The 23,391-nt window shown below is 41.2% G+C and overlaps 1 protein-coding gene across 18 annotated transcripts in view; it reads left to right on the top strand.

Annotated features, from left to right (window-relative positions):
- CACNA1D (calcium voltage-gated channel subunit alpha1 D) overlaps positions 1-23,391 on the top strand; it is a 207,148-nt gene that overhangs the window by 17,628 nt on the left and 166,129 nt on the right. For 17 of the 18 annotated variants that reach the window (XM_038149600.1, XM_038149609.1, XM_038149605.1 and 14 more), the window contains exons 1-2: positions 19,886-20,017; positions 22,100-22,418. In XM_038149600.1, the coding sequence (XP_038005528.1) occupies positions 19,981-20,017; positions 22,100-22,418 (356 nt within the window). In that variant the 5' untranslated portion in view covers positions 19,886-19,980. Of the gene's footprint in view, positions 1-19,885; positions 20,018-22,099; positions 22,419-23,391 lie in introns of those variants that run through there. The other variant, XM_038149611.1, reaches the window with a different exon arrangement.

Below are 23,391 nucleotides of genomic sequence, written 5' to 3'. Positions count from 1 at the left end.
AATCTGTGTTGGTTATACAGACACCAAATATGTGGCTTAGCCAGACTGCCATGGAAAGAATTGCTCTGCAAAGAGACAGCCAGGTATGTGGCTGTACTCTCAGCCACCTCTGCCCAGTGACCTCGTTCTGGCAGCCTCCTTTTCACTGGATGCTAAGGGAAAACTACAAATTCATTTTCAGAGGGACTATGGCAAAGGCCTGTGGGAGACAACAGTCCCCTCCTCTGCCCCCCGTTCTCAGGGCTCACTTACCAACTTGATTAACTGCTGCTGAAACTTGTACCAGCTACTTTAGCTCATTTCCCTTTCCCCCCACTTAAATGTATGTGTTAAATCATCAGCAAGTCTGCATTCTATTCTAAGAATTACTTTCCTGCAGATTTCCCTATGGAGAACTCACATGTATCTTGCAGGGGGAAGAAGTGTGTTGATGTCTGACACATTACATTTCCTTCTATATTTGCCCTTCGTTCGTGTACAGCAAGACGCTAAAAATTGTTGAGGATATTTGTTGCCTGTCACTCTTATTTGTGCATGAACATGCACATACAGCCTTATGCAGGGACATGTAAACTTTGAATGTTAAAACAGTGAGAAAAGGTTTTATATCCTTGTTTATCCTTTAGGCACTGTGCTCTCACTTCTCTTTTGATACTGATGGGAAACAGCTTATTAATGGACTGGTTCAATAGACTTGTTAAAAGATTTTCTTTATAATAAAAGGAAAAACCCAACCTTTTTGAAATTCCATCATTGAATGAAATTACATCACTGATTTAGTCTTTATTTTCTGTATGACTAAACATCTAATTTTTATACAGAATAAAAATTCTTGTCAAAAAAAATTGGTCACAGTTCAGATGTTTTCTAACAAGGCATCAGCTGCATCATTAGTATGGTTTTTCTCTAAGCTGAGCATCAGCTTATATGAGAAAGAAGGGATTTGCTGAGCTCCACATTCTTCTTCCCTCTCCAATCTGCATATCGTGCTCCATTGCTGTGGTACATTAATTCTCTTGTGACCCAGCCATTCATAAATTAGCTCTCTCATCATCACTGCAGAGAGCACAGAATTGCAAACTTCAGTGAGGGAAAGATCTTGTAGGTCAGCCCACACCATTTCCTCAGCAGATTGAGGTTGAGCTGTGCTTGTGAAGGAGTGGGGGGAACCAGTGGCACTCAGGTTCCAGATTATTCTGGTGGCAGAGCTGGGAACCTGGACAACCACCATTGGGATACTTACTTTCCACTCCCTGAAGAGTTTGAGACTCTTCTGTGTTCCCAGTGAAGGCCTGGTATCCATCTGTTTACAGGTCTCTCAGTGCAGAACGACAGAAGAAGAATCCTTGTTGTTCAGAACATTTAATTCTGACAAGTATATATTTGGTATGTGAGAAACAAGTTAAATATTTGTTCTGTATACTTTGATATTAAATACATGAGTATTATCTCAAATGTTCTGAAGTTAAATACAATTTTGTGGCAAATGTTGTCTTCAGGATCTTTTTCTGGTTTGTAAGAATCAGTCTCATACAAATTCCATTTGTTTAATTTTCAAACCCAGCCTTCCTTACACTTTTTTCCCTGCATAAAGCCTTGTGACACAGGGACAGATATACTCCTGTATTTACAGACACTCACCCTTCTCAGATGATGCAGGCAGATGAAGGTAATTTAATAAATTATTTGTTGATCTTGTCTGCTCCTACAACTATTATATCCACTGTTGTACTGTGCACTGTATGTGGTGTGCAAGAGTTTGGGATGCTGTGTTGTGTTCACACATACAATATGAAAATTTTAGCCCAACTTTAAGGGAATAAACCCACAAAATTTTCCTAATGATGCCACAATTTACTATAAAATTCTTAGTGCTTTATGTTTGAGAAAATGGAAAAGCTTCAGCTCTGGTTATATCTTTTACATCCATTTGATAGTATTCTGACTGAAAACCCTGCGGAACGTGATGGTTCAGCTTTCAAATCACTCTTGTGCTCCTGGGCCATAAAAGTGAAAATGTATTTTGACAGTGCCATTCAAACTGTACCCTGACTCACAAATGCCAGTTGGCAAACATCTGTTTCATTTCCCTGTGGAATTGTGCTTTACTATTGAGTGTTAGTGGGTGGCCTTACAGAATATCCTGTGAGCAGCCAAGACCAAAAAAAATGACTATTTCATACTTTCATTTGTTACATGCAGTGAACGTCTCAGTGCCAGTGTTCATAATGTCGGGTTGTGGTCACCCTGCTACTGAAGTGAGAGCCCATCTCCTGGCAAATACTGTTCTTTAGGAGCTTTGCATTTTCTTGATTATAGACAGCAGTTTTATTCAGGTCAGGCTTTATTTCATCGGCTGAGATTAAAAAAGCATCTCAGGGAATGTTTTGAGACATTCCTCCCAGGCAGTTAAGAGAAGTTTAATTCATATGACTGCTGCACAGGTTTGCACATTATGTTTCCATCCCAGACTAATGTGCAGGGTGAGCTCCAAGTCAAATGTCCATTGGAATTTTAAACCTAGTTCTCAGCCCAGTTCAGAAGGAGGATAAATGGAAATGGTCAGTTCTGAAACTGGCTTCTCTGGTGTCAGAGCTAATCCTAAACTTCTGCATGAGCTCCTAGTTCAGATAAAACCCTATAGGAACTAAACGAAGCAAGAACATTTAATTTCTTCAGTAAAGGCTTCTCTTTCTGGGCATGAAGCAAAGTTCAGAGAACCAAATGGAAGGAATAATTTTCTCATGGTAGCTAACCACCAAAATCACACACACACACACACACACACACACACACACACACACACACACACACACACACTGCGCTCCAATTGTAGCTGCTGTTTTGGATGCAGTTTAAGCAACCATGACTACAGAGGAATTGAGGGGCAGGAAAAATAAATAGTTATTTAACTTTTCTGAAAGCATTTAATAGTTAACAAAAGTTCATTCATCTATGTGCCTTTATATGAGAGACATTTTTCTGTTGAGATCTGGCTGTATGATAACGTGGGTTATTATCCTCCCTCACATTCATATTGTCAAATACACATAAACTGAATGAGAGTCTTGTTTAGTGTGAGAAAGAATAGAAAAAGAGGATGGAAAACACATAGACAACATCTACTTTAAAAATACCCTAAAATTATTGGATACTCACAATAGATACTAATTAAGAGCTGATGGAGAATTTAAACCCTGCAATTTTGTGTTAATTCCCAGATTTACATAAGCACTGTAATGGGAAACAACTGATGATGTATGCAGATGACAGAGATTGCTTGGTGGGATATTCCTGTGTTTGAAAAATGTGAAAAATACACAAATTTCAACAATTCTGAAATTAAAGGCATAGTAGACCGAGCAGACCTATATTGGCTTCCACTTTGTTAACCCTCTACACACTGATTGACTCCTTATTAACTATAAAACTATTTTTTGAAGAAAGGAGTGTTTATGGTGTGAAAAATTACCAGAAAGGGACAGAAACTTAAGGAATACTTTAGTCACATTTTATTACTCCTGCACATATTTAACTGCTTTCTGTCTAGGACTGTTTCTAAAGTTTTATTACTTCAGTTATTCATTACTACTAGATAACATTTATGGGAAATGATGTGAAGTTCAATAGTTGCTTCTTTTTTTCCCAGATTTTTATTGAATTTGTGCAGCAAAAAGCTTTTTTCTATAAGATGCCTTCAGGAAAATGTCTTTTACTTCCTCTGTAAAAGCACATTGCTGTCACTGCTAAAATATGAGTTTGGAAATGAGAGTAGGTAGCAGAGTAGGCAGTGGCAGATGAAGTAGCATTGCTGCTGTTTTGGGAACAGGAAAAAGGTGTGGTCACAAAGCAACAACTTGCTACTTTTTGGAAATCAATTCACTGTATTTTCTGGCTGTTTCAGGAGTTTGGGAATTTAACACATTTGAAGAAGCTATTTCTAGTTCGTTTTGCATTCAGTGTGTGGTCATAAATTTGGTGAAAATAGTATTTGAATATTATTTTAAGAAAATTATATTTTGTATAATAAATACATAGTGTGGAATCTTTTAAAAATCAATTTAACCTAGCTTGGCATTAATGTGCACAGATGGATCAGTTTGTGTCTTCAGCACTGTGAGTGAAGTGGCCAGTTTAAGCAGATAGGAGAATGCCCCAGATCACTGTCATATGACACCTTTCTCTCTCTTTCAGCACCTTTTTCAATTGTACATCCCAAATCACAGATGAAGGCAGTCTCCAGCAAAGCCATGAGCTATACCTTTAGCTGCAGGCACCTGCAAAAATCCAGTTTATACTCTGACTTCCAGAACTGGAAACAAATTACTTCCAAGACTCCTGCCCCAGGTGAATTAGATTATCACAGTAAATTTAGAAGAACCTTAAAGAGAATACTTTTGTAAAAAAGGAGACAGCGAATAAAGTATAATGCAGAGTAGACACTCTATAAATAAATTGTGCATGAATAAAGTGTAAAACCTGCAAACCTACCAAAGTCAAAAGGGTTTTGTTACAGGCTACTGTTAGGAAGGAAAGCTCTCACAGCTCTGGAGGTCTGTGCCTTCTGGATGGAAATCTTTTCAACAAAGGCAATTCAACAAGAGAGAAACACCTTCTCCCGGCACAGCTCTTATTATCTCCTCACAAATGCAAATGTGTTTTAACCTCACAGGCACACAGGCACAGGTACTTTGTCACTTGCAGTCATGTTTACTTGTGCTAATGCTCATAATTCCTTCTTGCCTCTGATGCCTTGTAGCTCTTCTGCTTCCTCCTGGCTTAGCTGAGTGGAATGCTGTCTGTCTGAGACCTGTCCTTCCTGGAGTCACTCTGGGAGCTCCTACAGCCACGTGGAAATGACTTCAGGTGGTTTCTTACAAGGCTTCCTGTGCTTGGCTTTTGTAGTGGATGTCTGTTCTTAGACCAGAGCTCCACAGGCTGAGGCAAATATTTGACTGCTTAGCTGAAATGATTTAATGGAGACATTAAAGAGGAACAGAGGAGCTCTCTTCAAGAACTGACCTCCTTTTTTCCCTAGGTGTTTTTGAATACTTTCCATAAAATCTTACAAGATCTAGGATTTGTGCTTTCTAGAAGATAAATATATCTGCTTGTCATGAAACAATATTTCTGTTGAGATACTGATGCATTAATATAGGTTTATATATCTGTCAGGCATACTGCATTGCCTATACTGATTTATTAATTTTTTTCTCATTTTTCTTCTTAATTCATAATGTTGCTGAGGTTATTTAGTTCCTGAAACTCAGAATACAAACCAATACGTGTTTACCTTAAAGAAGAAATTTCAGGGTTTTCTTTTGAAAACAGCACAATCCTACCTGCCCACAAATAGCCTTTTCTGCCTTCAGTAATAGCATTTAAATGTGTGATACTTGATACATGAACCATTAATTTGTGCCTTGGAAAGATATTAAAAGAATGATCTCCACTTTACAGTGATTCCACATGAGATTATATAAAGTATAGATTTTGAACTTGTGAGAGACCATTGTGAATGTCTATTTTGAACTATGTAATTTTATGAATGAGTCATTGTAGTATGTCCAATGGCAATGACTGAGAGAGAATGGAGCTTTTAGGAAAATAGTCAGTGATGGGAAGTCCTTTGCAAGCCCACAGTTTGCACTTCATTCATAAGGGACATCAGACCATGTTTAATCCATTGTATGGCACACTGATATCATCCTGCCTTAGTTACCAAAAGGACATGTCAAATACCAGAGAGAAATTGAAATATAATTTTACCAAGACAGCTCTTGGTAAAAGCTGGCTAGGTGGTCTGAAAGATTTATTTTCCATTGCCTTATGCTAACTTGTATAAATCATGTTGCCTCCTTAGTTTTATGTAAAAACTCCAGTGCTGCCTTTTTTATTATTTTGTCCAGGATCACTGTCAGGCTGACAGACATAAAATTACCTCGGTCTTTCCATTTACACTGTTTGGCACGACTTAGCTTTTTTTTTTCCCTCTAAAGCTGAATTTTAATATTGATTTCTCCTTCCAAGCTGTGAGACTGTCCTTGGAAAATTTAAAAATAATATCTGATACTGTATTATTCACATCCTGAAACCACAAGCATATGTAATTGAGATATAAAATGGTTTTCTATATAATTAGGCTTTACATCTAAAAGGAAAAACCTGTAGCAGTAGAGAATGACTTAAAATATGATTTTCTTTTCATAAGAATTAACTTGTGTGCAGTTAGGATTTGAATACTTATTCTCTTGAACTGCTTAGTCCAGCAGTCAGTGAGCATAGGATGATTTTGCAGCACTGGAATTCCTGCACACAGGAGGGCAAGTTGGGCTGATAGGTTGTATTATTGCATAAAGATTTATTTAGAGGTCAAAAGATGACAAGTTAAAACAAGTTAAAACATCTTGCTAGTTATTAAGCAATTTGCAAAAGCAAATTAGTGCTCATAAGAACTCAAAACCATCATGGGTTGATTATGAATTCAGAGGGTCCTTCAAGGGAGCAATGTGGTTTATCAATGTATGTATTGCATTTTTAAATATAAAAGAAGTGAAAGACTGCTGAGGACTTTTCTTAAATGGCCAGATTCATTCCTTATTGCAGATGTGAAAAAAAATAAAAATCAAATGTTAATTTTAGTAGTGCTTTGATTAAAATACATTGGTGTAGTGAGAATGTCTTTATAGTGAATAAGGTCTTTATAATATTAAAAAAGAAGGAAAAGCAGTACTTAGGAGACTTCTAAAATGAATATGCTGTCTCTTAGATTTCTCTGTAGAATTCCAGAGAGTTACTGCTTTAATACTTTACATCCCATGCTAAATAGTAGGCTATGATTAAAGCTAAGCTCTAATGTTTCTCATGGCTGCAACTTCATTGCAGAAGTACCATGAGTAGGAGACTGTTTCTCCAATAAAAAGTATTACTTTATTCAGCACAATGTGCTTTCCTGAAGATTTGGTGGTTTATCTTTACAAATTTGATTCTACTTCCCTGCCCATTGTAATGTAAGTATTATAAGTTACTTCAGTCGTATAATATAATTTTTCACTTTTAATCTATCATAGAGGTATTTAACTTTTTCCTTTCTCTTTCCATGAAAAACTATTTAATATTAAAATATGCCATTTAAATATCATTAAATAATAAATTTTGAGATGTTTCATTTTATTTACAATTACTTGTAGTATTGATTATATTGAAAACCATAGGATCAAGGTGTATTTTACAGTGTGTAGAATTTATCATGACAAATCTTATGGAACATATTCTTTATAACAAACATAGTTATAACTTATAACATAGTCTTATAAATAAGACTATTAAAGATATGAATCTGAATTCGACCTGCATGTTCACTGCACGATCACTGAGTTACTGCCTAACACCAGTGAGTTGTTGTCTTTCATTTAATCTTCATTGCACTGCTGGAATAGTTCCTGCAGCAGAAAGTCCTGACACTATAGCAGCAGAGCTCCCTCTGGTTTCAGTAATTCCATGATTTTCTCCTAAATGCATAACCTTTCCTGATGCTGATAAAATCAATACAAGGCTGTGAAAGCTACTGTGGAGGGATGCCCACAAATGATCAGACTGATTGTAAATAAACCAGACAATTACTGCTGTGCTTATGTGGGATGCAAACCTAGAGAAACCTTGTTCCTTGGTTTCATGAGCAGGTCCAGGAACCTCTGTGCTGGCTGTCATTGCAGGGGCAGTTCTGGCCCAGGGAATAGGAGCCTTCGGTGGCATTTTGCCTGCTTGCCCCAGCAAAGCACTTGGCTCCAAGCTCTGCACTGCCCGTGATTGCTCTGTAAAGCAATTAGCTAACTAGCCTTGTTCTTCCAGCTATGCTGACATCAGCAGTGCTGCTGGTGGCCAAGGAGCTTTGGCATGGATCTCTTTGATGTAATGTCATCAAATAGAGCATCCCTAGTAGCTTCAGCACAGCCTGAAACACAGGAGAGTGGAGGCTCTCAGGGGAAGGTCAGGCAGGAGGTAAGAAGCATGTCCAGACATTTGTATTAGGCAGCATTCAATGACATAAAGGTGAGAAGCTGCAAGGTTGTTTGAATGTGCACTCAGAAAATGGGTATGTGTAGAGAAAAAGAGATGCAGCTTGCATAGTGGTGAGTTTATTTAGTGTGGAAAACCTGGGCACAAGTATTCTCAATCTGATTAAGAGAATGGTTGGATAAAATGTATTTTGCAGCCTTTTTTTGGCAGTTCTTCCGCTTCAGACATTACTTCAACAACCTCTCCACAGCAGAAAACGTGTCAATTAATCAAGAAGCTACACAGTGTTACTGCATGCTCAGGTGTGGAGAAGCCAGGAAGGCACCATCTTCTCTTTTTCTCTGGTTGACTGAGTTACTTACTTTATACAAAGGGTTTAATTAAACTAACTTTAGGTTACAAGAAGCATTTTGCATTCTTTAATTTTGTCTGCTATCTTGTGAATGTAAGAGGGTCAGTAAATTCCTTCCTTCCTGCTGCTGAATCTAAGGCTAGTGATCTGATGTGGAATGGGCCTGCTGACCTTTTATACAAAAAGCAAGTAGAATATAAAATAAATACCCTGTTGTGAAGAGCTTTCAGCTTTAGGGTTATTTTATGGTGCTGAAATAGGGCTCGTGACAGATCCTGAATTACCCATTCTTTCATATCTGCTGTCACATTTTAGAAAGATTCCCACTGAAAATACAGGTACTGCTGCTCTGCTTTGGTTTGGCCTAAGTAGTGAGCCACTGGTTTCTGTGGGAAAAAGACAGAAATCAGGGGAAGATTGCAAACTGTTGCCTCAGATTGACTTCACTTCAAAGTAAAGTGGGAAAACGAAACTTCAAACACCTTTTATTGGCAAAGGATGTCCCATTGTGGATTTCTATGGAAGGCTTTTTATTTCTCCTAATGCCATACCTGGTTACTGATCTTCTGCTTTAATATCAGTAGGATCAATGGCCACTCAGGTTATAATGAGTCATCTCTGCTTTCCCAGCTCTTTCAAATTCTGTTTCTGAAGGCTGGAGTAACATTACTTACTTTTTATGTTCAGCCTGAGTTCCTTCTGCAAAATCACCATTGAAGGGTCACTGTTGTTTGACATTTTAAGTATATTTGTTGCAAATAATCTATCCTCACAGCTTCCTTGTGTTACTGGTTATTCTAAACGGCACAAAGGTTATAACTTATTTTATTCTTCTCAAAATCTTACTTATTCAGTGTCCTCCTCTGTAAGCTGTGTTCTCTTTTCTGGCATTTCACTTCTCTTTACTGCATAGATATTGAATAGAAGTGGGCATTTACATTTCTTGCTTTATCTTATTGTTTTGTAAACTTCTGTCATGCACAGGTTCTGTTAACAGTTCAGGAGCTGTTTCCCTGTTGATCTTCATATCACTTCAGTATTTTGAGATACTTTATTACTTTTCTTTGCAGTCTTCTCACTTTGTGAATTCTGGCAGCCTTACACAGTGCTCTTGTTGGGTTTGGGTTTTTTTTTCATCCTTTCAGTTCCAGTTCATAATTCTCTTAATCCTCTTCAGATTTCATGTTCTTATATATGTCATATACCCTCTATTTTTCCTCAAGAGCTCTTTTGACATTCTTAGTCATCCACATCAGTCTCATCTTTCTTTTATGCTTAGAATAGCTGATCTTATGCTCTTGCAATCCCTTGCCCTCCCTTCCTTGCCCCAACTCCTGCTTTGTCCATAATTTAGCCCTGGATGTGGCTGGATTGAAAGAAATACCAGATCTCATGGAAGTCAATGATATTGAGTGTCTGCCTATTTCGGGGAAGCATTGATGTTTGGCTTCAGTGGTTCTGAGTCAGCCTTTGCCCCCAGGCCGCTGCTGCATTGCTGGCTCATTTGCACAGCAGAGAAGGTGGTGCTTGGTGATGCAACAGGCACAGGCTGGAAAGATACAGATCCTGCTTGCCAAAAGGTAAATCTGTATAGAAGCAGGATGCTTAGGCAGAGGTAAAAAATAAACTGCTGCCTTTTTCAGATGATGTGCTGTATTTCTAGGAAGCCAAACCCCATCCTCCTGCAGAGTGTGTCAGCTAACGTGTTAGGAAATGTGGCATCTGGTTGTATAGTGGGCACCTCTCCATCAGAGGCGAGATCAAATCCATTTTCTGCGCACACACTCCGGCCCCAAATTTTCATATTTAAATATAATTTAATTAGTGTTTCTGATGAAGTTATAACATTGCAATATTGTATCTGAAAACAAAACTAGATTTGAAGGAAGGAGAAAAAGAATAATTCACATGGTTTACAGGGTAGACTTTTGACAAAAATTCAACCTAATGAAGAAGCTTTCTGGCTGTTTTTGTATAGTTTTGTTCCCTATGTTTTCTATGTAGCCAAACAGCTTATTATTCTAAAAAACATGTTGACAACCACCCTTTTTGGAAGCCCCTGTTCCATTTGCTCTCTCCGGAGTTCTGAAGCTCTCCCTCCCAGGCATCGCAGCACCACATCTCACTGCCACAAATGAGGAGCAGTTGAGTGCCTCATTTTAATCTGCTACTCGCTGGCTGGGGTGAGTGTCCCTGTGTGGGTGGATTGGAGCTCTGTGTTCCTGGGTCCCTCCTGCTGTGTGTTCCCAGGTGAGATCCACAGTTCAGGAATATGAGTGGGGGGAAGGCAGCACAGCCACCTTTTCTTGTGCCAGGTACTGAAAGCAGTGTAAGACCTGCAGTCCTTCTTCTTCTTTTTTTTTTTTTTTAAACTTATTATTGTCAAAACTGCCTGAAATATTTTTGAGCTCCTTTTTCTCCTTTCCACTCTGAAAGAGAACTTTCAACTACAATTTGTTCTTCAATTAGAGATGCTCTGTGGAGACGTGGCACAGATGGAGAGAGGTACTTTGTGTATGTCTTCACATTCTGGCAGTCCAGGACTACATCTAGGGGCTGGTCTAATATCTGACATGCTTTAATTTACCTTGGAGTGTATGCCTGACTGCAAGATGCTAAGAAACTGTATTGTTAGCCAGGGATCTCCTTGGCAAAGGTCACAGTCATTTGAATTTCCATTGAGAACACAGTGTACAGAGGGCTAAAGCAGTTCTGAGGTTCCTGAGACAGAAAAATTTCAAAAATAGTGATGCTTGAGACAAAGTCTTTCCTAGAATTTTTGAAAGAAATGTGGTTTTCTCTTTCAACTTTGTTTATACCTGGAATTCTTCAATATATTTGTGCTGGAATTTGTGAAAGACTGTGTAAGAGACAAAGTACAAAGCTTTGTGTCTTCCTGCCCACACTGTGTGACTCTAGAATGGGATTTTGTGTCATAGGGCACACACATGTGGTTTATATTGCTAAGTACTGTATTAGCTATATTAGCTCTCAGGGGGCTAAAAATGCTAAAAATTATTTCACTGTCATCAAGTGTTATTTAACCCACTGCATTGTACACAAACTAGGTCAAAATGTGCTTCAGCTTTGCAGAGCCCTTAAACCAAAATCAACTTATCTAAATTGAACCTTTAAGGGAAATTCACCATTTGGTTTGTTTACAATTTTCTAAATTCAGTATGAGGCAAGAGGAAGCAGTCTGTATCTTTAAAGAATTTAAATATGCCCGTAAATAAGCTCAGTCACTTGCCTTTGTAGAGAACCAAACAAAACCCCCTCATCTACTAAATTGGCTGGAAGCTGAAAATAAATTTTGAGATTTTATTCTATGTTGGTTTTGTTTGTGGTTTTGTTTCTTTGTTTTTAACTGTGTATTTATATGGAACAGCAAGCACAGATTATGCCTTAGTAATTTTTATGGATTCAGCATCTGTCCCTTTGCTTTTATTCACATATTTTCATAGCCATAATCTCTAGTTTCTTATTTGATGATGCAAACCTTCCAGACGTAGAAATGGATAAAAATCTTACTGAATCTAGTGAGAGTCATTTTCAGGAATAATCCCTTTATTAGACAGGAAATAAAAGACCCCAGGACAAAAAAAAAAAAAAAAAAAAGAAAAAAAAAAGAAAAAAAAAGAAAAGAAAAGGCAACATGTATATTAAATGACTGAAGATATTAGTGTGCAGTGTTTGCCTAGCTAGGTTCCTGCACAGAGAAGTGCTTGGAGAATTCTCTACAATAACAAATGGGAAAAGCCCCAAGACCTAATCCACCTGATCCTAAGTTTTATTTTGCATGCATAAGAGAGCTCTGTTGTGTTTGAAACTGCAGAGTGTGTTGACAGGTCTGTCAACTGTCTCAAGCTGATATCCATGGTGGGGTACACCCCCTTCCCTGGGAAGTGGCACCCTACCTTGAGACCCCAGTTCCACAGCCATTGAAAGGAGCCTTACACATAAGTTCAAAGCTGTAAGTGAGCTGCATCAACAAGCCAACTGTGTGAGGCAGGTGATTATAAAATATTAAGATTTGGCTGCACTTGCTGATTTTCAATTAGCTTCAAGGGCATGCAGAAGGAAGCAAAAGTGTGACAGAATTTGTTAGTTGTTTTAGAAATATTAATATGATGCAAACCTGGAATATTTCCATGGAATGAAACACATCACAGCATATCCTCATTTGATGTGCTTGGGCAGTGATGTCTCTGATGACAGAAAAATCCCCAAACCCTCTAAGTGACAAAGTGTATTTCACAAGCTACTTTTGGTAATTGCGCCTGCTAACAGAAACACATAGAGTCCATAGTGTGCTGAAGGAATTTTGTTGTTTGCATCTCCTCTGTTACTGATTGAAAGCTCCTCTGTTGCCCTGTCTACTACTAACGTGATCCCTCAGTGCTTTTCTATAGGGATTTGTTTCCCTAGTCTATTAAGCTGGTCTTTGTGTTGTCAAGAGCTACACAGTAAAGTCTTATGATATGATGGGATATTTACTTTGCTTCCTCATTTATGCTTTTGTCCTTTCAAGCTCTTTGAATTCCAGTGAAAGCACCATTGTGAGAGGTTTGACCTAACATGGTCCTGTGTTTTGTCGAATGTCACCATAATGCCAGGAAGAAAACTTTTTGGTAGGGTAGAAATCTGGATATCCTACAGCATTTGGAGAGAAAGGAATTTTTGAATAATACATAACTCATATATGTGTTTAGACACTCATAAAAACAAAGACTGATCATTCATTGAAGGTGTTAATGTTAAAGCCAAAGATGGAACCTTTGTGGGACAGTCTCTGTTCTACCTGGTGAGACACTTGAAAAATTATTGTCATATCATTTAGTATTGAGATTACACCCCACTTCCTAAATTATTTAACTGCAATCTTTTACTCCTGTGAGTAATGCAGCTCATTGGATCTATTTGCAAGACTGACAGATTTTAAAGAAAAATTACCTTAAACGCTTGCTCTAGATCTGAAATCTAGATTTGCATTCCTCTTCAGTAGCATTGTATATTTGCTTCCCCCATTCTCTAATGCAGTTACTGTGTCTCCCCTCGTTCTATGGGCCTGTGATCTTCTCCTTTTCTGTGGTTCCTGTTTCAGTGTGGGGTGCCACTGCCACCAAAGAGACGACTGCATTTCCCCCGGTAGGCACCAGTTAGCCCAGAGAGAAAGCTTTCTTCTTACAGTTGTTAATTCCTACTTTAAAACCACTTTGTGCTTATTTCTAGACCTACTCATTGTGAAACTGGTATGGGCAAATCCTATGTGCTTTTGCTGCAGAAGAACATTGCCCTCCAACAAAATAAGTTTGAAATACATTTTGTGTCATTTCCATTGCTGAATACATGAATTAATTAATGGTTTGAAAAGATAAATATGAGAGTATTTACCTTTCATTTCTGGCTTTAAGTGCTGGCTGTCTGGCATATGGCATAGCACGTATTCCTGCAAAAGGCAGAATGGATCATGTGAAACTGTGTCATGACACAGCCCCAGAATGAGGTAGGACATTTCTTGACCTTGGTGTGCTCAACCACGCATCTGTAGTCTTCTTATTACAAGGAATATCTCTCAAAGTAATGTTTAAAGTCAGTTTGGGAAAGGTTGTACAGAGAAATTTGCTCAATTCCAGTTTCCTCTATCTGCCAAGAGAGACACATTTTTGGAAGCCCAGGTAATGTGTGATGTTTAGTAACTGAAGAATTTTACTAGTAACCTGAGAATTTGATTTCGGTCTGTGTTCTGCTAAATGTTAAAACACGTGGATTTTTACACATTCCCTAATATCTATGTCGGTTTGTTAATATTTCATACAGAGCTGATAAATTTCACTTATTCTGGCAAAAACACTTCCAGGTAGCGCAGCAGATAAAGTTGATTTAAAACCGCCAAGCAAGTTTACATTTGAAAGGGCTCATTTGGGCTTTGGGAGGAGATATCAAAGGGCTCCTGTGGGAAGCGCAGGGACTGTGCCCTACAGCGTGCGTTCCTTCGGGCTGGGCTCCGCTCGGGCAGCGCCTGGAGCAGCTCCGGGGCGGCGGGAGCGGCTCCGGGCTGGAATTCCCGCTGGGGGCGCTGGGAGCGGAGCGGCGCCCCCGCTGCCGGAGCCTCCCCCGGCCCGCCGAGGGCTGCAGCTGCCCGGCTGCTGTCTCCTGCAGGCGCCGGGGGAGAGCCCCCACACGGATGTGTTTGCTTGCCTAAAGTCTGTGCAGTTTTTAGTAGTCTTCCAGCCTCCGGTGCGGGGTTTTGAAACTCCATCACAAGCCACCAGCAGAACATTCTGAAAAAACCTGGAGCGTGGCTTGTATTTATAAGGGTTATTTGTTTGCGTGAGGCACATGTGCTGATACCGTGAGTCATCCATCCATTTTGCTGTGACATTTTCAAGCACAATTATGTGTAGTGGAATTTTTTTGGTAGCTGGCTATGTTGCCCATCTGTGAAATCATCATTCTACCGAGCGCTAAAAATAGAGATGAAACTCTTGAGAGAAAATTTTGAATCTACTTAAATGACAGTTTGAAATGTGTTCCTGCAGTCAACAGTTTAAATATTTTCTATCCTAAATATGGATACTCTAAATTTAAGGTGATGTAGTCCTGCTGTCACCACTTCAATTCACCTTGCTAGCACAGTAATAGAGCTGGAAATAATTTCTGGCTGGAAACCCGGTCTGGTGCCCACCAAAGCCAAATCACTTGGGCCCCAAAGGAGCAGGGCTGGCACTGCCATGCGAGAGCTCTGAAGGTGGATAACGCACGGAGTGGAAAGTATTTATTAATAGCAGGGGATCCCTGGAGAATAATTTGAGGACAATCCATGACTGTAGATCAGAGGGGAACAAGGAGAAGACTATTTTTTCATTTTTGACAACTAGGAAATGAAGCTTTGAGATAAAGAACAACAGAATATCCAGCAACTTTTAATTAGCTGTATTTTCAGTCAAAGCAAGTTGGTGAAAAGATATGGTAAACACTGAAAATAGTGAAGAACTGCAGCTAGAAGAGGGAGCTGCTGGAAGAATATAAACTGTGTTTCTGAGTAATAGCATCCTAATTGAAGCCACACAAAGCCAAAGAATCTAATTAGTCAGGAAAACACATTTCATTACATTCTTAGTAATTTGTTTTGAAAAAGTCCAACTGGATTTTAAATTTGACAGATTTCATTGTGTTCAGAGCAGATTATACTGTTTATACTTGCATATAGAGATAATGAAAAATATAGTTGCGGACTATATGTCTTTTATAGACATATATAAAAATGTTTAATTCAAAATCATGTTTGCAGTTGTTCCTTGCTATCTGGGTACCATTCTATGAACTTCTGCAGAGGGAGTGGACAGAATAAACTGGACTTTTGTTGAGTTGGTAAGCATTACTGTAGAGCATCACCCATTTCTTTAACCCACTTGAAGCTTCAGCTCAGGCAAACAAATGAAAAGAGCATTGTCTGTCCATCCTGCTGCCTTCCCTCCTTCTTTCCCTTCTTTCTCACTCCCTCTCACTCTCCCTGTCTTTGTACAAGTTTTCACAATGGTATTTTTTTCACAAAATATAGAGCTAAATCTTCAGCTAGACTGAAGTAGTCTTACTTCATTTATATTCACCTTTCAAAAATTTGTATTTCTGGTGAGCTTATATGCAAATGATTACATGGCAAGACCGCAGTGTGGTAGGTTTCTTGTATCTGGAGTTTTTTTATCAAGAGCTAAATAGGAGAGAAGAAAATAAAAAATTAGGCTTAGTATCAGGATACTTTGCTCATGCAAATTAGTAAAAAACCCCAATGATGCAAAACCATAAAAGACTATTCTTGCAGAGGACATATAAAAATTCAGCGTTTTATCTTCTTGAAAGTTCTTTTACCTATTAAATCTCAAGTGTGGATAAGGTCAATAACATGGACAATTAATCCTCCCTCTCAGCATTTTTATCCTATAGTGGATTAATGTGTTTTAAAATTCATTTATGTACATTTTTATCTACTTTTGAGATCCAAGTTAATGGGTTTTCAGAAGTCTGTACTTTTTGTATTTGTCTATATAAACTACATCCACAATAACAATGTGCTATTTTAAGTTCTTTAAAGAGTCACCCTTACTCACAGTGACATCAGAAAGGTGATATTCACTGATCTGACATAAACAATATATGGACATATTTAAATTTCATCATGGTCTTTTTAGATAAAAATTCAAACTAGATCTTCAAATTCAAACTGTAGCTCCATCATGCTTTAGATGAAAAGAATGAAAATATAAGTCTCTAGAAAAGAAGAGAGCCTGCACCTGAAAATATATACAGAATTAAAAGGAAATTCGGAACATGGACAAGAATTAATCCTGCAAATCCTTGTTTGCAACATAGCCATGTTTCCTTAAAATAGTCCTCCCATGAGTAAGGATAGTAATAGTTTAGTATATATTAGCATAGTAATAACTTCAGCTGGACTATTAGAATTAATGATGGATTAACCCGCATGAGTGAGAATCCCTCCCTTGTTAAGGATGAGGCTACTTCTGCAGCTTCCCATTTTTTATAAAATTACGTATTTGTGACGTAAGCTCCTCCCACATGCATTGTAACTGGATTTGGTTTTGCTTCCTGCAATGATCTCCTTCACGTTATTGCTGTGCTCCACTGCACCAGTTCATAGTGGCTGAAGTTTTGGTTAAGCAGGTTTATCCTTCTGCACAGCACCCCAAAATTGTTAATAGGCTCTCTATGATATATCCCTAAGAGTCAGTTTCTTCATCTCCCTCTTTCCCTTACACAGACTAAATTCCTGAGAAGCAGTAAATGTTAGCAAGAGGGGAATATGGTTATTTAGCTGGAAATCTGCAATAAATGTGTTATAATATTGAATGTACTGACTCCCTGCTCTACCAATCTATAACATAAATGAAGCACACTGAGAATGGTGTGGCACAGAGGTATGACAGATGGGGACATCCATATTTCTTTCTTTTCTGGGCAATGGTTATTTCCATTCAAAATATCATCACTTGTTATAGTAGCTGGGACATATTCTAAAACATCCACAGAATGCTGGCCATTTCGTTCAGGAGTGACTAACCAATACCAAAGTGACAGAAAATTGAAGAAATCCTGGAGAAACAACTGGACACCAGTTTCTAGAGGAAGGGAAAACTGTTCAGAGAAGAATTGATGGCTTCAGTAATTAGCACTTTTGTAACTAAAGACTATCAGTATTCCTAAAGACTATCAGTGTTCCTGAATACTTCCTCAAAAATTTCTAAACAGACTTGCATTTTCTTTTTCAATGAAGGGACAGTTAGCTTTTGAAATATGCACAACTATATGCTTACAAGTTTGGACCAACTGTGATTTTTTTTTTCTCTGTTTCATGGTTTTATTGACTTTGAGGAGTATTTGGTAGCTTTCAGTACATATTGCTGTGGTCATTATAAGGACTAGCAGTTAGAAAATAGACACTGGTGAGGCCAAAATCAGGAAATTTGTGAAAACATTTTCAAGGGAAGCAGTTTTCTGGGGGATGTTTTTGTTTGTCTTAGCCCCAGACCTTATGAGATGTGAATTTCTCGGTAGTGTCTCAGTGCTTAAATTAATGAGCCTAATTAAAAATAAAATTATTTGGATGCTGGAGTCCAGCTTTGCCAAGATACTTCTTAGGTACTTGGGTTAAACACAAACTGCTGCTAAGCACATGAGGTGCCTTCTTCAGTGCCTGCATGGTTGTTAGGCAACTAATCTTGATTTAGATACTTTTGAAAAATCTACCAAGCATTTTTGACACCTAAATATCTGACTGTTGAGAGTAGAACTTCTAGTTAACCTCTGGACATGTAAGGCAAGTACCTAAGTACGTTAAGATTGTTTAAACTGGAAACACCTGCACTGTAATGACACCTGTGAAGAGGGTGTGGTGCCTTCCCAAATCAACCAAACCTGCAACAGCTGAGCCAATCAGGTCAGAAAATTGGAAAAGAGGAAGCTCTGAACCCAAGGTCGAGAAGCATCTGTGGAAGGTTGCTCTCTAAATCAGCCTTGCTGCCTTTTTTTTTTTTTTTTTAATATAAATTCTTTAATTAACGAAGGTAAAGCCTAAAAGGATAGGCTCTACCTAATGGCAAGCTTCTTATAAAGCTGCTGGGTGGGCATTCTTCACTGGATCCCTGGAGAACATCAGCTGTATTAAGGTTTTATTGCTCTTCTTCTAATTACTGGCTGTAGATGTTATTTATTATTAATTAGATGGAGACAGTTGTGGGTGAAGAATGGATGAAAGGGTGGGTAGGCACAGGAATACAGAAGTGGCAGAGGAAAGGTGTAGTAGAAATAGTTTAATGGAAAAGTTTTTTTAACACTCTTTGTCAGAGATAAGGGGACACAGCCCCCAAGTTTGACTGTGGCTTGAACTACTTTTAAAAAATATGGGGAAAGGTTCATTGCAGAGAAAACAAACTATAATTTTGAAGCATCAGCGGTGCTTCAAATTGGAATTTACGTCTATAATTCTTACCGGACTTCATTAATCACTTTTTGTTGTGATTGAAGCCCTGCCTTGCCGTAAGAGAAGGTGACTATCCCAAGTTTGCTCCTTTGTGGGAGCAGCTCACGGTCCCTCCAGCCGCGTGTATCAGTACACGGCACTTCTGGGGTAGCTTCACCACCAATGAGACAAAACCTAAATGAATCTTTGAAGGTTCTGCAGTGGAAGGTAACTCCAAAAAGATTTTTTTCCCAAGTCAATTTATTTATTGGGATAAACTCTGAAGATCCTATGTTAGCTTGAAGTCAGCATGACAGCATTTCAACAGGTCAGCGGAGAGCTCGGCGTTGGGATAACTCGGGAGTTTTCCTGGAGGGGAGAGCAGAGGGTGCGGGCAGGTACGGAGCGGCCGGGGAGCCTTGAGCCGCCCGGAGCGCGGGGAGAGGGAGACGCTAAAGCCGCTGTCGCTGAGGCCGGTGTCGCGGGCGTAGTCGCTGTCCCTGTCCTGGGCAGGGGGCTGGGCAGGGACGGGGACCCGGGCGGGAGCAGGTGCGGCGGTGACGGGGTTAAGGCGGCGGCGGGCGCGGGTCTGTTTGCGGTGCCGGAGCTCCGGGCGGTCGGAGCGGCCCCGCGCCCCCGCCCGGCCGCAGCAGCAGGTGTCGGTGACGGCGGTGGCAGCAGCGAGGGAGTTAAAGCCCGCGGCGGCGGGAGGAGGGGGACTGCGAGCGAGCGAGCGGGCGGCGGCAGCGGCGGCGGGAGGAGGGGGCCGAGGCGGAGCAGGCGGCGGCGGGAGGAGGGGGACCGGGGAGCAGGCAGCAGCGGCAGGAGGGGACCGAGGAGCCGGCGGCGGCAGCAGCAGCCGGGTTGCTAGGGATGGAGAGATCCCGTGTCACCCGGATGTGAGTGTCATGTTGGCCCAAACTCTGAGGGATTTGGCAGCGGCGAAGCAGCAGCGGCAGGAGGAGGAGGAGCAGCGGCAGCCCCTCGCACGTCTCTAGTCACTACCATGGGGGTCGGGTAGCGGGTAGCGCAGGGGCAGCGCGCACCTGGCTCGGGGTGGGGTTGGGGGGCGTCTCTGCCCTTTTTTGTTTTTTCGTTTTCCTCTCACACGCTGGAGAAAGTGAGAAAAATGCACCAGCAGCCGCAGCCCGAGCAGCACCCTGAAGGTAAGAGCCGGGGCGCCCACCAAGGGCAGCGGCGTGCTTGGGGCTGAGGGGAGGGTGGGGGCGGGGGAGGATTTATGAGGGATTTGGGAGTCGGGGACTGGGGGGATTAGGGAAGGGGTTGAGGATGGGGTCGGTTTGGGATGGGAAAGGAATGAGCGGCTGCGTTCGAGGAGGGACCGCGAAGGGCAAGGGGTGAGGCGAAGGCGGGACAAGGCGCTGCCCTCGGCGTGTGACCAACGTGCGAGCGCGTTGATGCGCGTCTGTCCCTTGTCCTGGGGCCATTAATATCAGCTGCGGGAGGACACGGCTGGGGCTGCGTTTGCCTCGTTCATGTGTAACTGGGGCTGAACCTGCCCGGAGTTGCGGCTCCCGGGGGCTGCCCCGCGCCGGGCAGGAGGGCGGCGGGCACGATGCTCTCGGCCCCTGCCCGGCGGGGCGCACGGGGGCGAGACGCGGGGCTCCGCGCCGCTAATCCGCTCCGCCGACGGGCTCCGGCGCTGCCACAGCCCCCGCTGTTGTTTATAAATGATTCCTCCCTCCTCGATCAGCAGCAAGTTTGTGTTGCCCCCGAGGAACGCAGTCACCCGGGCTTTGTTTCCCTTTCAAGCATCCATTTAAAAAGACGATGGCTATATAGATAGATGAGTAGGTGGGTGGTTTATTTGCGCCGAGCCACGTTTCATGGCATCCCGAAGGGCAGGCGGAAGGCGGGGGAGATGGCTGTGCCATTGCATTTATATCTGGGGGAGAAAAAAAAAAAAAAAAAAGAGGGGGCGGGAGGGGAAGCAGGGATGCTTTGGGAAAATGTTGGAGGTAGATGTGCCACCTTTGCCCCCGCGGCGGCTCTGGCCTCCGTGTCACCCAGCTGTTGATGCGCCGCCGCTGGCCAGCGCTCGCCGCGCCGGTGCCGCTCCCCGCGGCAGCTCCGTGGGGGCCCCGCCGTGACCCCCCCACTCCCCGCCGCCATCCCGGGGAGCCATCTTAGGGCTCCCGCGCCCCCGGAGCGGGGGCCGGCGCCGGCCTCGTCCGCATCCACGCGCGTTCGCGGCGCTCCCGCGGTCTGTGCCCCCCGTCTGGAGCAGGAGGGCTGTGCTTTCCCTGCCTCGCCGCTGCTTGACGGGGAGCGATTTTTCCTTCCCTGCCTGGGTAGATCCGTTTCACAGTCATCCCTCTTGCCAGCCCGAATTCCCAGCAACACGTATATTGTGCCGTTCCTCCATTTTTTTCCCCACCCAGGCATCAAGTTTTGAATCGCGCTCAGGAGCCTCTCCTTCCTACAGGTGCATGTAGGAGTAGACTGTTGCGCTAGTCAAAGAGCTCGCGAGGAAGGATCCTTGCGAGGAGGTGGTGTTTTGCCTCTTTGCTGTCATCTGCATAAAGAGCACTCGATTATTATTTGGAAGGTGCAGTTTATTTTTTAAATTCTCATGAAGAAGCAAAACCGAACGCCATCCTTTTATAGAACCAGAGCTTATCCTTTTACAATGGGTTCCTGGTTGTGATTCCTTGTGCACAAGAGAGCCGTGCTCTATGAACGTGTTTATCACAGACAGTATTGGATCTTCGCTTGTGGGAGGCATCCACGCATTTTTCTTTGAGAATGCAAAGCAGGGCAAGATTTAACTTGCTTACAGAACTTCCCCCCTCTACCTTGCTGCTTATTCTTAATTGAATAATGTGTAAGAATTTGGAATGACTATTCTTTTGACCAAAATAAATTGAGAGTAGTAAATGCGAAGGTGCTACAGCAAACTTGATCTTAAAGGATAGGTACGGTTTACTGAATAAACACGAGGACAGGAAGGCTTCCATCCAGTTAGAAAAAGACATTGTAAGTGGAAGAATCAAAATGATAAGTATTTGTGTCTCAATACTTAGATCAATCTTGAAGTTGTAAAACTGATTCCTGAGCATGTTTTCTACTGTTCAATTGCATATACCACAGCACAAGTGTATGTGTATGTATCTGTGCCTGTAATGCAAACATCACACTGACAGGAGGTCTTAGAACAATCTTTTTGGCTTAGACCCATTTTAGTGTAAAGCAATTATAACCAAGTACCTTTTTCTTTTGTCCCACAGAGGTGAACTATGCAAGTAGCACCAGGATTCCTCTCCCTGGTGACGGACCAGCTATTCAGTCAAACAGTTCAGCACCATCCAAGCAAACTGTTCTATCTTGGCAAGCTGCTATCGATGCTGCTAGACAAGCAAAGGCTGCCCAAAACATGAGCACCACCACAGCCCAGCCTGTAGGATCTCTGTCCCAAAGAAAACGCCAGCAATATGCCAAGAGCAAAAAACAGGGTAACACATCTAATAGTCGGCCACCCCGTGCCCTTTTCTGTTTATCCCTCAACAATCCAATAAGAAGAGCCTGCATTAGTCTAGTAGAATGGAAGTATCCTTTGTTGCAGTTTGCTTTTTAAAAGATTTTCTTATGTTTTCTGATCATATAAAGAGGATTGTTTTACGGGATCTCTTAGAGCATCACAACTGAAATGTTACATCACTTGTATGTGTGGGTAACTGTCATTAATGTCAATGGGAGTTAATTTGGCTTCAGGAGCTGTTAAAGATAGTCTCTTGTGTCATATTGACACAGAATATCATTTACTGAAGTAGGCAGCTCAAAGTCAGAGGAGAGCTCATAGCTATTCCTTTTTTCTGGGAGATGTTGGGGGAACATTTTCAAGCTAACATCACATTCCAGCAAATCTCTGCGTTGCATTTTTTTTCTTTTCCAAATAAGGAAGAATGGATGGGAATATATTTAGCCATCCAGTGTTATGGAGATGGCCAAAGATGTCAAACCTATATCTTCCATATTGCAATTTGGGGTACTGCCATTAGGGCAAATGAGTCAGATGTAGAAATCTTTTTAAAAAGATTGTTTTCCCAGTACTAAAAGTAGGAAAGATTTTTACTTAATCCAAGGAAAGGTTCTAAGTATACACAAGTGTCTGAAATATAATAATCTGCTGAGCTTGTACAATTTGTCTACCACCAAACATATTTGGAAGCATATACATCTAGATGGGAGAGCAGGGATGCTACCTTGTGTTCATGATGACCTGTGTGATGGGAAGAATGGCTTTTCCTTTATTTCTCTGGTTATGATGTGGAAATACGTGCATTTCTCTGGCAGAATGAATAGCACGTTGGTTTGGTATATTATTTAATTACCAAGAAAAGCTTTGAAATAGGAAATAGTTTTGCTGGGGTGCAAGGAGAAAAATGTTAGCCTATTAGCCATGGCAACATCCCTGTAATGAGAAACAGCTGTTTGAGACAGTAGATTACTGAAGTAAAACTCAATTTGTTACTATAAACAGAACAGCCAACCTGGCAATAAGAGCTGTTACTCATTTATA

Source organism: Motacilla alba, chromosome 12 (assembly GCF_015832195.1).
Source record: "Motacilla alba alba isolate MOTALB_02 chromosome 12, Motacilla_alba_V1.0_pri, whole genome shotgun sequence".
NCBI classification, from domain to species: Eukaryota; Metazoa; Chordata; class Aves; order Passeriformes; family Motacillidae; genus Motacilla; species Motacilla alba.
Note: the sequence above shows the minus strand (reverse complement) of the source record. Positions and strands in the feature narration are given on the sequence as shown.